Genomic DNA, 13,638 nt, shown 5'->3' with positions numbered 1-13,638 from the left:
TGTATTTAAAAATTACTCTTAGAAGGGGTCCATAGACTTTACTAGACTGCCAAAAGAGTCTATGAAGAAAAAAAAGAAACTTAATAGCTCCTATTCTAGAGTGTCTGTAACTACTCACATTATTCCACCCTGGAAACACAATGAAACCAAACCAAATTCAAATCCCAAATTTACTAGAGAAAGGCAAAACTACACAGTTGCCTAAAAGACATGTGTGACCTTTTTAAAAGAAACTGGCCATATGAATCCTGGGAAACTGCAGATTTCTTTAGTGAGTGTATTCTCTGTGGACTCTTCATGTCTTCTGAACAGCAATTAGATCTCATTGATTTGGCACAATACATCCAAATTCTTAGCTCTGCCACCACCACCCAATGTAGTGCAGAAAAATGAGGGAGGAAGTTCCTACACAGTCACTGCCCTCTACATAGAGAGGGAAAAGGAACACTTCATTTATAAAATCTCCTGAGGGCTTTTTAACCCCTTCATAACCTGATCCTCTTCTAGCTCTCCAGTTTTCTTACAATTTACACTCTTCCATATACTTTCACATCCAGTGACACTGGTCTCTTGGCTGTTTCTTGTACAGGATATTTCATCTCGGGACCCCAGGCATTTTACTGATTGGCTCCCATGACTGAAATACTTCTCCCTGAATCCTATTTTCCCCAGCTTCTTTCAAATCTAAGTTAAAATTACACTTTCTATACAAATCCTTTCCCTTTTTCCCTGGAAGGTTAATTCATTACCTCTGGAAATAATTCCAAGTTACTCTATATGTATCTTGATTCAATACAGTTGGTTCCCTGATTAGACTGTAAGGTCCTCAATAGTAGGGACTGTTTCACCATTCTTCTTATCCATATCCCCTTAGCAGAGTAAGTTTTTAATTAATGCTTATTGATTGACTGATTGTATTTTCTTACCATCCTATTTGTTTAGTTGATATTTCATGTTAGAAAGAAATCATCAGGTAGAGTTGCCTCCCAGTCATGGACCAAGCCCATGAAACTTCCTTAAAAACAACAACTTCCTATCCTCCTCAGCCTGGAGGAGTGCCTTATCTTAATTTTCAATGGCATGACATTTTTATGGTGAACCATTCAGCCTTTTCTGTTTAGCATATTCTGTGGCTAGAGAGTTTAGCAAAGGGAGCCTGCCTTTTGGCATTTTTACCATTCCAACTCCCAGTCTTTTGGTCTTAATAAAGAAGAGGATGTGGATTAAATGAGAACTTGGTGTACGCTTCATCTCAGGAATGGGATAACTGAGAAAACAAACAGTGAGTAGCCTTTGGGTCATTTGGGGTCTGGGAAGCACACATGGTTGCCTTCAGCACCAAGGACTTCCAAAACTACTCACTGGCTTAAAAGTTTTCATGGTCCATTGTGCCAATAACAACCCAAACCAACTGCATTCTTCTCCTGGCCATATCATATTGTTATGTTGGCTAAGGGCAGATTACATAATGCCATTCAGTTTTGGTTAACATGAAGTACAACTTTTCACATATATCGACCTTTTCACATACACAATATGACATATTATCCTAAATAAATTGTATAGAGAGTAAGGACTCTTAATCGTGAGTCCATGTACTTCTATTTTTAGTATTTTGATGGTGCTATTTCAATATAATCGATCTCTTCCATATTCATATTTATTTTTTGCTTTAAAAACATAATTCTGAGTAGTCTTCATCAGACTACCAAAGTGGGTCATGCCACAAAAGAGGTTAAGAATTGCTAGTATTAGAGGATCATTCTAGAATTTAATTAGGATGGTTATCATCGAAGGAAGAATCGGATTTATGTCAGTTCTATGGTCATGAAATACAATCTAAGGCAATAATTCCTCTCCCTGGCTATACAGTAAGATAAACAGTATAAGACTCCAAAATAACACTGCTTGTGAATTGTTTTAAAATGCCATAATAATGATTGCCATCTTGGTAATGATCACACCTTAAATTTGTATAATAATTCACAGGTCATAAGAGATTTTATGGGCAATATTTGCCACCTAGTAATATGTGAAATTTGCTACCAATTCTATATGGGAAATGATTAGCATTTAAAGAACAAAAGAAGAAGTACCATTCTAAGAAGAGGAACTGCTTTAAATTGCATAAATCTCTTGAGACCCACTCACAAGTCACAACTTAACTTGAGATTTGAAGTCATAAATTACTTCACTATACATTTCAAGGAAGATCAGGAGACAGACAGGACAGGAAGTCAGTTATCTGTGACTCAGAAGTTATCACAAATCAAAATCTCCAGTTGGAAGGTAGATTTCTAACAAACATTCATTGTTTCTCTTTTCTATGTGAAACCACAAAACATTAAGTTGAATTAAAATACACATAATCATTAAAATAAAGGTGTCTGCCCTTTGACTACCTCATTCTTTTTGTACACAAAACACAATGATTCATTTATTCACTTAACAAACATGTATTAGGCAAGCTCATGGCACAATCACTAGACATTCATTCATTTATTCAATTATTTATTGAACATTTATTATGTGCTTTCTTTATACAAAACATTTGTTGGCACTGAAGTACATACAAAATTTAAATAACATGCATCAGCATAAAATAAAGCAGGTTGTCATCTGCACTGATTGCAATATATCTTGAGTAGGTAAAGAAGGCTGGAATAAAAGATCTCTACAAGTAATAAACTGCTTTAAATTACATGCTATGGTAATTCTAAACTGTATCAGGGAGAAAAGCTTTCAATGTAGCATGACCAGCACTTGGAAAGAGGATACAATTTCTTTTTGCTTGCTCCTTTTCACAGTCAAACTCCTCGAAAAAATTGTCTACACTTGTTTTCTCTATTTTCTCACTTCCTACTCACTTATCCATCCTTTGCTATCTGGGTTTCCATATACACCATTTAACCCACACTGCTCTCTCCATGGACACCAATGACATTTTATTCATAAATTCAGGGGAGGGGGGTTCTCAGTTCTCATCCTTTTTCACCTCTAAAAAGCTTATGGCACCATTAACCGCTCTCTCCTCCTGAATCACCTCTCCTTGGGTTTTATGAGCCTTGCTCTGCCATGGTATTCTTTCTCTCCCTCCTATATGGGATCATCATTCATGTTCTCCTGCTTTCACTCCACATGTGCCACTTCTCTTTTCTCTATATACTCTCTCTTGGACATATTATGATGAATTTAATGATCATCACCATGAAGACTCAAAATCTAGCCCTCTAATCCTCAATTCTAAATCCACCCCTCCTTCTACTTTCCTCATTTTTATTTCTGACAAAGAGAGCCACCATTCTTTCAGATCTTCATTCTCATTTGACACACAAGTCTAACTAACTTACTAAGTCTTAGCAATTCTACCTCCTAAACATCTCACATTCATACCTATCATACATTCTTATGCCAAAAATCATTTCAGAACCTTATCCCCCCCCCCCAGAACTATTACACAATATACTTCTAAATGTTCTTCATATAGTCAGCCCTTCCCCTTTTCAATCCATGTTTCACATAGTTGCTAGACTGGTAGTATTTCACTCTCCCTACCCAAAAAGCTTCAGTGGTTCCTAGTAGCCTCTAGGATGAAATATAAACTGTTCTTTGGCATTTAGAATCCATGCTTCCTAGAGAGGCAGACTGATTCCTTGTTTCTTCCCCACTTTTCACAACATTCCATCTCCTACCTCAGTGTTTTGTACAGACCCACTCTAATGGAATGGTCCCTCAACTCTTCATTCTGCCTATCTCCACAAAACTGTTTAAAGGCCAAATCTTATTTTTCTACTTCATCTCTCTCAAATCCTGCTTCTTTTCTCCATTCAACAATCATCTTGGTTGGGAACTACATCACCTAGATGATAGCAACAGTCTCTTAACTGGTCTCCCTGCCTCAAGTCACATCCCTCTCCAGTCTTTCATCCATATAGACATCACAGTAAATTTCCTTAAGTATAGACCTGACCAACTCATTCCCTTAGTTAAATCAATTCCAGTGATTTCCAATTGCCTCTAAGATCAATTTAGTTTCCAAAGCCCCACAGAACCTGACTTTCCAATCTTTTTAGCAATCCCTTGTTCTTTCACATGAGGTAAAATGGCCAAGCTGTTCCTCTCTCTGTTCATCATATACACCACAGGTCTTTCTCATCTCTCTCCCGTCACAGAATCCTTCTCTTCTCCTAAGACTTAGTCCAAGTCCCGCCTTATCCAGGAAACTTCCTGATCCCCTCAATTGCTTATGCCTTTCAATATCTACATATAAATATATAGATAGATCTATTGATCTATATCTTTCTACAAACTAAATACAAACAAATACATGATAACTAGGGAGAGAAGTCATAAGCAATTGAGGGAACAACAAGTGCAACGGAAAAAAGAAAAGCAACAAATCCTAAAAACCTACCCAGAGTAGGAATTGTTTGAATCATCAGCCAACTGAATAATTATTGATGAATAGGTATACCTAGGTTATTGGGCACAAATGAAGAGGAAGAAGAATTCAAAAATAATTCTGAAAAATACAGTCATGGGGTCTACAAGAACAAACACATCTTTGAAAATGAGGGGGATATGAGGAGGAATAGTCCTATAGTAGGAATCATATTACATTTCAGGTGTCATTGGAGGATTCAGGTGAAGGTCCTTCTAATAATGTTAAAGACAAAGATTGGAAGAGTTAGATGAATTTGAAATCACAAGTAATAGAGGAAACCTTGGTAATCCTAATTCAAAGAAAGAAAAAGGAGAAAAGAGAGATAAAATCAAGCCTTGAGAGTCTCCATTTCTTCATCTATAAAATGAAGGGGTTGAACTCAATTATTTCTAAGGAGCCTTAAAACTCTGATTTTATGATATGATGAAAAAGAAAAAGAACACAACAAAGGAAAAGGGAAAATCACGTGATATCAAGTAAACAATGGGAGGAGAGGGCTAAAGGAATAAATAATAACTCAAGAAGTTATGGATTGCGTTTGGAAAGTAAGTGGCTTAATACTGCATGTAACTCTCTGTGGACATTTCTTGATTCCCTTTTATTTGATAGCTAAAGAGAATGATCCATCTGCAAATAGCAATAATGTCCCCCAAAAGAACTTCAGATCACATTAATCAAAACTAAAAATTCATTTGCATTTTTGAGAAGTGCCTAAATATTGAAATATACTGTATAGGTTTAAATTAAATCTTTTTTTTCCAAATGACTTGAACTTATACTGGTATTATTTTGCTAATTTAGATTTGTCTTAAGATAAACCAAGCCCCAAAGACTGGCATTCTACCATCACACAGCTTGTTGCATATTCCATTATCACACACATTGCCCATCTAGAAATAATTTTTGATAATCATGTTTGTACTTCATTCTCGAAGAAGACCATGATATCAAGAAGGTATGTCATGATAAACACATAAATTGGATTTGAGTGATGGGGGGATAACTATGCTAAGTCACCAGTCTCATTTTCTCCTCCAGAGTTATCTGGATCTAATGGCCAGATATGGGTCACGACTACTAGATATGGCCCTGGATGTGAGGCAGTCAGAGTTAAGTGATCACACAGCTAGTAAGTGTCTTAGGTGAGATTTGAATCTAATAGTAGTAGCAGAAGCAGCATTTATAAAGTATTTATTATGTGCCTTTTGGTACTGAGCTAAACCCCCTACAGATATCATCTCATTTGATCCTACAATAACCCTGAAAGATAGATGCCATTATTGTTCCCATTTTACAATTCAGAAAACTGAGGCAAACAGAAGTTAAGTGACCTTCAAGGGGTCACCAAGCTAGTATCTGAGGCCAAAGTGGAACTCAAGTCTTCCTGACTCCAGGCCCAGTGCTCTATACATTGCACCAAATTGCATAATAATTTTAATTGAATATTATACCAAATTTATGTAGTAGGGAAATAGAGGAAAGAAATAGTCTAGCAAAAGAAAAATTTATTTTGCTGGAAAAATACAATCTCAGGGACATTGGGAGATATAATACATATGTACCCAAGATAATGCTTTTAGTTTCTGTTCTTGAAAAGTTGTAGGTCAGCATCCCCCCCCCCCCCAAACACTGACATCTTGAGTGGTTAACAGGGTGAGAAAATCTAAACCACTGAAAGATAGTCATCGTAGGAAGAAGGGCCTTAATTGTAAGAACGCTGAGAAGAGAAAACAAAACACCTGTCAGTTATTGCAGAGAGGATTCCTTATTTGTATATGAAGTTGGAAAACTTGACCCTACAAATTCTAAGACTCTATTGGCAGAAAAAAAATTCTTAAGTAACTCTTGTTGGGTTCCAAAATACCTTGAGATTAAGAGTTAAAGGTTTATTTTTAATAGCAGAGTAGGGGAAAAACAGAGTGATATATATATTGATTGAACTGAATACCAACTAAATATTTGTGAATGTGTGAAGTGCCTCAACGTTCTCCTTAAATTTTGCTGTAAATTGTATTTCAATCAACAAGTGTTTACTAAAGAAGAGACTACATATAAGAAGCAAAAGGAAAAGAGAGGTTTGAAAGCTGGATTCAGATCCAGGAAGATCTGGTTCAAGTTCTACATCTGATACATGCTGATTGTGTGACTCTTAGTAAACCCCTTTACTTCTCCTCACCCTAGCCAACACCCCTTGAGACTATGAATTACAAGAAAAGTGTTAACTTGCATGGATAGAGGAAATTATATCATCTTGGAGTTCCATATAACAATGGTATCACAGGTCCCAACTCCTATTCCTACTAAGTACTAGCTATTATTTATTTATAATTGGCCCTTGGAAATTATTAAGATAACAAAATGCAACAATTAACTAATGTGCTCATATTATTTACCCTAGTCATGTGCTAAATTGTCTTTCTCACCCTCTAATAGAAAGACTGGTCATTCTGGTCGAGAAGACTATCATAAGTCACCACTTGAATGGTAGCTACTGAATTAGTGTATAAGAAAGAAAAGCCTTGCCAAGCCAATCCTATACAGTGATGACAAAAATTCCAGGACAAATAAAAGCTATTTCCTCACAGGAAGAGAGTGGAGGATAGCAAGGAAGGATGAAGAAGGAAGTGAGAAAATGGAAGAACATCTGATTCCAAAAGAATTTGACCTGAAAAAAAATGCATGAAATCATAGAAAAGAGAGTTTTAACTGGAATCAAGACTCTATATTTTCTAAAAGTTATGAGTAGAAACATCAAAATATTCTCTAAACCAAATCTGAACCAAACTAATGTTTCATTTAAGTTCCTATTTAAAACTGTCATAAGTAACCAGGTATAGCATCTCCAATGATTACAAGTGTCTTTTCTTGACAATTATTTTCCACTGCAGTAGAAAAGACTAGTTTTTGCAAAACCTATAATCAAAACTTTCTTGGCAGAAGATAATAATTCTGCTACAGAAAAATGACTGTCTACAATTATATCCTCCCTTATGCTGCAAAAAGAGTTTTGATGTTTATACAGACATGGCCCCAAAATAATTACCTAACGCCACCCTCGCCAACTAACAGGGAAACCAATAAAACTTTGATGGTCAATAATGTCGGAAGCATTTTATTAGAAAGAGGTAAAGAGTTCAAAACCAAGAAAATCCTAGTTGGTGGTGGTTATTATTTAATATATATGTGTGTGCATGTGCGCGCGCACACACACACACACACACACACACACACACACACACACACACATATATTCTCAACTAAAAAGAAGCACAATTGAGAGATTATGTGTACATATATATGGACTCAACTAAAAAGAAGTGCAATTGAGAGATCTCTGGGCTTAGTTCCAAGAGAAAAGAGAAATACATCCTTCCCAAGCTTCATCACTGGCTTTTTGTGTAACTTTAGGCATATTATTACCATTTCTGTTTCAATTTTCCCACCTATACAGATAATACTCTCTATTAAATTACAAATGTAGGCATTTAAAAGAATGAGAAAAATATTCCAATTTTAATTTCCAAGGCAATAGATTTTATAAGCGTATGATTTCTATATCTTATTACTATTCTTTATAAATAAGGAAACTAGGGGCAGCTAGGTGGCACAGTGAATAGAGTATCAGCTCTGGAGTCAGGGTGACCTGAGTTCAAATCCATCCTCAGACACTTGGGCAAGTCACTTATCCCCACTGCCCTGCAAAAAAAAAAAATTAAGGAAACTGATACAAATTAAATTACCTCTGAAATACATCATTATTGCTATTTCCTTACTAATATGAATCAATAAAGAAGCATTAAAAGTGCCTATTCTGTATTATACCACTGTGAGGTATAGTGGTTAGAGTTTAAAAAAAAGATTAAAAGAAACAAGAAGTTTGCTGTTTATTGAGAGAAACAACATGTAAATCCCATACATATATTTATATCCAAAACCTATATAATATAGACACAAGATAATTGAATGAGTGGGAAATTGGCAGTTGAGGGAGGAGGTATCATAAGTGTAATATTACCATATTAATACTTGCTATTAATTAACATAGCTTCCAAGCTATTTCTAGTATTTTTCTTTATTCATCATGCTACAAAGATTATGTCCACTATTTTCTCCTAATTGTAATTGAGAGTACATGATTGACTATGCTGCAGGGATAGTCTGGATGCTCTTACCAATAAAGGGAAGCAGTGAGATGTTCTGATAGTCCACACAATCTGCTGTTTCAAGCATCCTTTTGAAGATAGTTGTGATTATATCTCTGAAATCCTGTCACATTTCATCAGTATTCTATATGTTTTCTTTCATTTAGGGGGACAATATATAAATAGCCCTTTCTTCCTTGAAAGAAATTCAAGGAATACATTATCAAATCCAAAAACTGAAGGTGAGATTCTTATTATTGCCTTTTGAAAAGACCTTTTCTTGTTGAGGTAGGATGTCCTAGAAAATGACTGAAGTATCTCCATCATCTAATCCGTAAATAATCTATAAATAATTCTATTCTTTTAGAGTAGAGCCACAGTCATTGTTTCCTGGTACCAGTGGTAGCATGAATGGGTTCATATAGTTATGCTCTTCATGCCTATACAAAAGCCCTTTTGGGAATAGAACATGTAGCTTTAGACAATGTGAATTTCACAGGCCAGAAAGCTTTGGTTTGAATCCTGGATCTTTCCTTACTAGTGAGGTGACTCTGAGAAATCACTTTGCCAGTCCTGACTTCCCCTTTCCTCCTGTAAAATTAAGAAGAGCTGAAGAGTAGATAACCTTTCAGATTATCTTCTAAATCTAAGCTCTTTGAGAGTTGGGATTTTAGATTTTTTTTAAAAAAATCTCTATCTTCAGAACTTAACTCAGTTCCCCACACCTATCCAAGTGCTTAAATAATTTTGCGTTCATTCATCATGTGATTTCTTTAGTTATATCTAGTATTCTTACTGTTCTCACATACTTATTTCATGATACTAAGTAACTGCAGTGAAAAAAAGTTTATTAGTTTTCAAGTCCTTTCTCAAATTCACTGTCAGAACTATTTGCTGGATAATAAAGAATCTATCTCTATCAAACTTTTTTTGGTGTTTTTGTAAGTCAATGGTGACTTGCCAAGGTCACACAGCTAGATAATTATTAAGTGTCTGAGGCTGGATTTGAACTGAGGTCCTCTTGACTCCAGGGTTAGGTGCTCTATCTACTGCCTAGCTGCCCCATCTCTATCAAACTTGACTGAACAATTTTAAGATTTAGAGATCAGAAGCAGCAAGAGGAAGTGATCAAAAAAGAAGTTTGATGCAAAATAATTTGTGGAGTGGTTCCAAATTCTGATTTTCTCATTCTTTTTAAAAATTGGGTATCTCCATTCCTACAGTTAGAACTAGGCAGAATCTAATGATGAAAAACAAGTCTATTAATGTTAAAGATATCTTGGCATGAGATGTAGGTTACCTCAATATCTTTTGATAGGTAGTATGAACATTCTTGCAGATAATTATTATTTCCCTTCCACAACATCATTATATAGTTCTTCCAGATTCTATGAAAATGATTTGACCAAACTTATTTATTTTACTATACCATTAGCAACTAGTGGATATATGCAAATATGGAAGCATATGTTCTTAATTTAAAAAAAAAATCAAGTCCCATAGATCATCTGAATCCAATAACTTCTGCATTTTCCCAAAGTTACACTTCTCAACTGTACCATTATTTCAAGATTGAATGACTTGGTTCCTTGAAGTTCAAAGTTACCTAGCCAAACCCAGGGAGAACAACATACACAGAAAGACATATAGCTGGTATTAAAATGTTACTGCAAATAGTAGCTAATAAAATCCCAGCACACGCTTTTATTTCTACACCCACCAGTTAACACAATGCTGACGCAGAACAAGATCCCTAACAACCTGCTAGTGAGGACTGTGGGGAACTCTTAGGAAAAAAAACATACCCTGCAGTATGAGGAAATATATCAAGAAATGAAAATGAATTTATGGCAGCTTCATTAAATGTTATGCTTAAGAGGACAAAATAAAAGCTGTTGAGGTAATAACTTTGGGACTCCCTAATCATACAGTGTGGTTTTTAGTAAATATGACTTGAACTTTTATTTTACATCAAATGTCTTCATGAACAAAGCTCAGCAATATGGTCACAAAATTAACAACTCTATGTGCTTGAAATGGCCAGAAAAGCAGATGAATCAAAACAAAGATCATTTTGACATGTCAAAATAGATGATCTTTCACACAAATTTCATACAGAAGTTATTAGCACAATGAACTCTGTTGAGTAGATCACCTATCAAATAGATGACTTTTCATTGGCATTATGGAGTGTCTCTATTTTCCATGTATGCTGCCTTTAGAACTTAAATTCTAAGCACTTAATATTCATAAAATTTCCTGTATATGACTCCCTTTTTCATTTTTTTTAAAGAACAAATACCAAGTTTTCTCACTGTAATAACAAAATGATCAGAACAGCTCCCTGGCCTTTGGTTCTAATGAGTTTACATGGCCTCATCTAGATAAACCATCAACCAGTCAGTTCTCCAACAGTATTTCTACTTCTTACTTATTCTCAAATAGAGACCATTGTTCTAATAATTAAGCTCCAAGAAATACTTGGAAAACTCATTTAAATTAGAACTTACTGTTGTTTTGAAGATAGGGGTAGGTAAAGGGTATAGGCAGGAAAAAAGTTGAAGGGATGATGATGGTAATCTATTCTAACTGCATTATTTTAAAAAGAATTATTTTCAGCTTAATAGAATTTTCACCTACAACCTATTTCACCTTAGAAATTCAGAGGTCTTTCTGTATGAAGGTTACTATGCTGTCAAGATCATTCACTTGCACTCTAGATGTTTAGTAAAGCAAACACAAGTTATATCTACCAGGGCCCAAAGTAAACAATGCTGATTTAATTAACTTGATCCAAATATGAATCTGTATTTAACTGCATGGTAACTCAGTTTCTGAGACTAAAAGAAAATCTATCTATATCTCTGTTTACAGATATGCATGTAGATAGACACACCATAACCACAAACTGCCATGAGTCTTCTTAGCATGTCCTGCTCAATCTAAGACTCTATTCTATTACTGGACTCTATAATAGTCATTGAAATTAGTTCTGGAGTGTGGTTAAACTATTTTACCTAATACTTATTAATAAATTAGAAGACCTTCTGTAAATTGGCACAAGGGCAGAGTTGCAATTGACCCAATCTGGTTTTCCTGAAAATAGTCAGCAAGCCACATGCATTCTGTTCCCAGACAAAATCACAATGTCCAACCAAGTTGTTTCTAGAATAAGTTTTTCCCTTTCAGTTTCATCCCTGTAAAATAGGCCTGAAGTCTCTCTAATCACCTGTTCCTGAAAATAATTTGCTTTTGAAACCTACTGACAAGTGAAGAGACAACTGTTTAGAAATATTTTGGATGCAAACAGGAGTGAATGAACTATTAATCAAAAGACTGATCATTTCATAAATATTAAAACAAAAAGCATCCACATACATTACTAGGTTGGTCGCAGGATACCTGAAACAGCAAAATCTCCTATTATGTCTTAGAGAACACAGAAGATCTGGTGCTCAGTGAGGACCAAAAATGTCTTTAACTATCAGTGAATCTTGAATACTTTAATAGTTGGCCAATTCTTGGAACTTAAAGGGGGAGAAAAAGTAAAGGGTCAGGTACCGGTGACTTTTCATCCCTGTTCCTCCTGGGAACAGTATAGCCACAGGGAGTTAACCAAAGTGTGTTTGTACCCATTGCTCTCAGACACCTGACACGTTATTTCTGTGGATCCAAACCAAACCTAAAAGTCTTCCCCCCCCCCCCATTGGTTATATAACCTATACATTAGCTACAGTTTCTAGAAAACGAAAGTAAGATGGGGTGAGAGGAGTGAGAAGCTTGGGGCAGAGAGGGAGGATAGGTTTGCATGGTCCACTTACTCGAATGCGAAGAAGAGTCCACTAGTGACCAAGATGAGCACAAGGGTCAGGTAGAAGACGCCTGTCTGCCGAGCCATCATGATCCTCCCATTACAAAAGAATTTGTTTCTTCCTGGGAAAACCTCCCATTTCCTCCTGGCCGCGATTTTCTTTTTCTTATGGGGAGACTCCATGGGAGAGGAGCTGTGAGTGCTGATCTGACTGTACTCGCAGTCTTTCATGGGCCCGCCGCCTCCAGGAGTCATCAAAGAGAGTAGCCGATCCGGGGGTCAAACGCCCCACCCCGCCCCCTCCCCAAAATGCCCAAACCGCTGTACTCAGACAACTCCACTGTGGGGAGGCCCCGGGCCACCGGCACCCGGCTCAGATGAAAACTCCTCAAATAGGGTTACCGTTCCAGTGGCAACTTTGCCAAGTAGCCCAAGTTAACCCTTTGGAGGCCGAGGCTGTCATAGTCGAGAGGTTCCTCAGGGAAGGAGCTCCCCCCGCCCCACTAGGAGGACTCAATTCTATCACGTGCTGGAGGGGTCAGGAAGTCCCAGGAAAGCAAAATGACAGCCTTCACCACACACAAAGCCGGCACGCTCACCCGCACCCGCACCCGCACCCGCGGACCCCACACCCCGGCGCCGCTCTCCTCCTCTGCGCCCCTCTCTGCTCTGGCACTTGATCTGTAACCCCTCTTCCAGGCGACCCCGCCGCGGGGAGGTCCAGGGCGGCGGGCTCGGGGTTGGCCCGGGGGGCAGCGGCGGTGGGCGCGCACAGCCTCACCAGCTGCTCCTCTCCCCTTGGCCAGGTCTAGTCGAAGCCATTCTGCAGGCGGCGGCGGCGAGAAGGAGATGCAAAATGGGAGCTAGCCCGGGCCACCCCGAAGCTTCCCCGGCGTGGGGGAGGGCGGCAGGACCGGGGTCCCCAACAGGACCGCGCCGCCCGGGTCGGGAAGGATGCTCGGGAGTGCTCGGGCGCCGGTCCGGCGGAGTCGCCCCCGGCCCCAGCCCGCCCGCGCCAGAGCCTGCCCCGGGGACCCGGAGCCCGGAGGAGCGGGGCTGGCAGCGGCCGCTCCGGAGGGGTGGCGAGGGGCCGGCCGTCTTCCGCTGGCCCCGGACAGTGCGGGAGGGGCGCCGGCGGGGCTGGGCCTCCGGAAGACCGCGGTGGACACTTGTTTGCCAGTGCTCTCCCCGGCGCCCGCAGCCAGGAGCCCGGGCGGGCGCCCCCGAGGTTCTCCGCCTCC

The 13,638-nt window shown here is 38.3% G+C and overlaps 1 protein-coding gene across 4 annotated transcripts in view; it reads right to left on the bottom strand.

The window, feature by feature from the left end:
• The window catches only part of ZDHHC14 (zDHHC palmitoyltransferase 14), a 354,193-nt gene extending 341,056 nt beyond the window's left edge, over positions 1 to 13,137 (bottom strand). For all 4 annotated transcript variants that reach the window (XM_074187912.1, XM_074187914.1, XM_074187913.1 and 1 more), the window contains exon 1: positions 12,408 to 13,137. In XM_074187912.1, coding sequence (XP_074044013.1) covers positions 12,408 to 12,652 — 245 coding nt within the window. In that variant the 5' untranslated portion in view covers positions 12,653 to 13,137. The remainder of the gene's footprint in view (positions 1 to 12,407) is intronic.
• Between the last annotated feature and the right edge of the window lie 501 nt (positions 13,138 to 13,638).

Source organism: Macrotis lagotis, chromosome 5, assembly GCF_037893015.1.
Source record: "Macrotis lagotis isolate mMagLag1 chromosome 5, bilby.v1.9.chrom.fasta, whole genome shotgun sequence".
In the NCBI taxonomy this organism is placed as follows: Eukaryota; Metazoa; Chordata; class Mammalia; order Peramelemorphia; family Peramelidae; genus Macrotis; species Macrotis lagotis.
The sequence above is the reverse complement of the archived record's forward strand: the minus strand, read 5'-3'. Positions and strand labels throughout refer to the sequence as shown.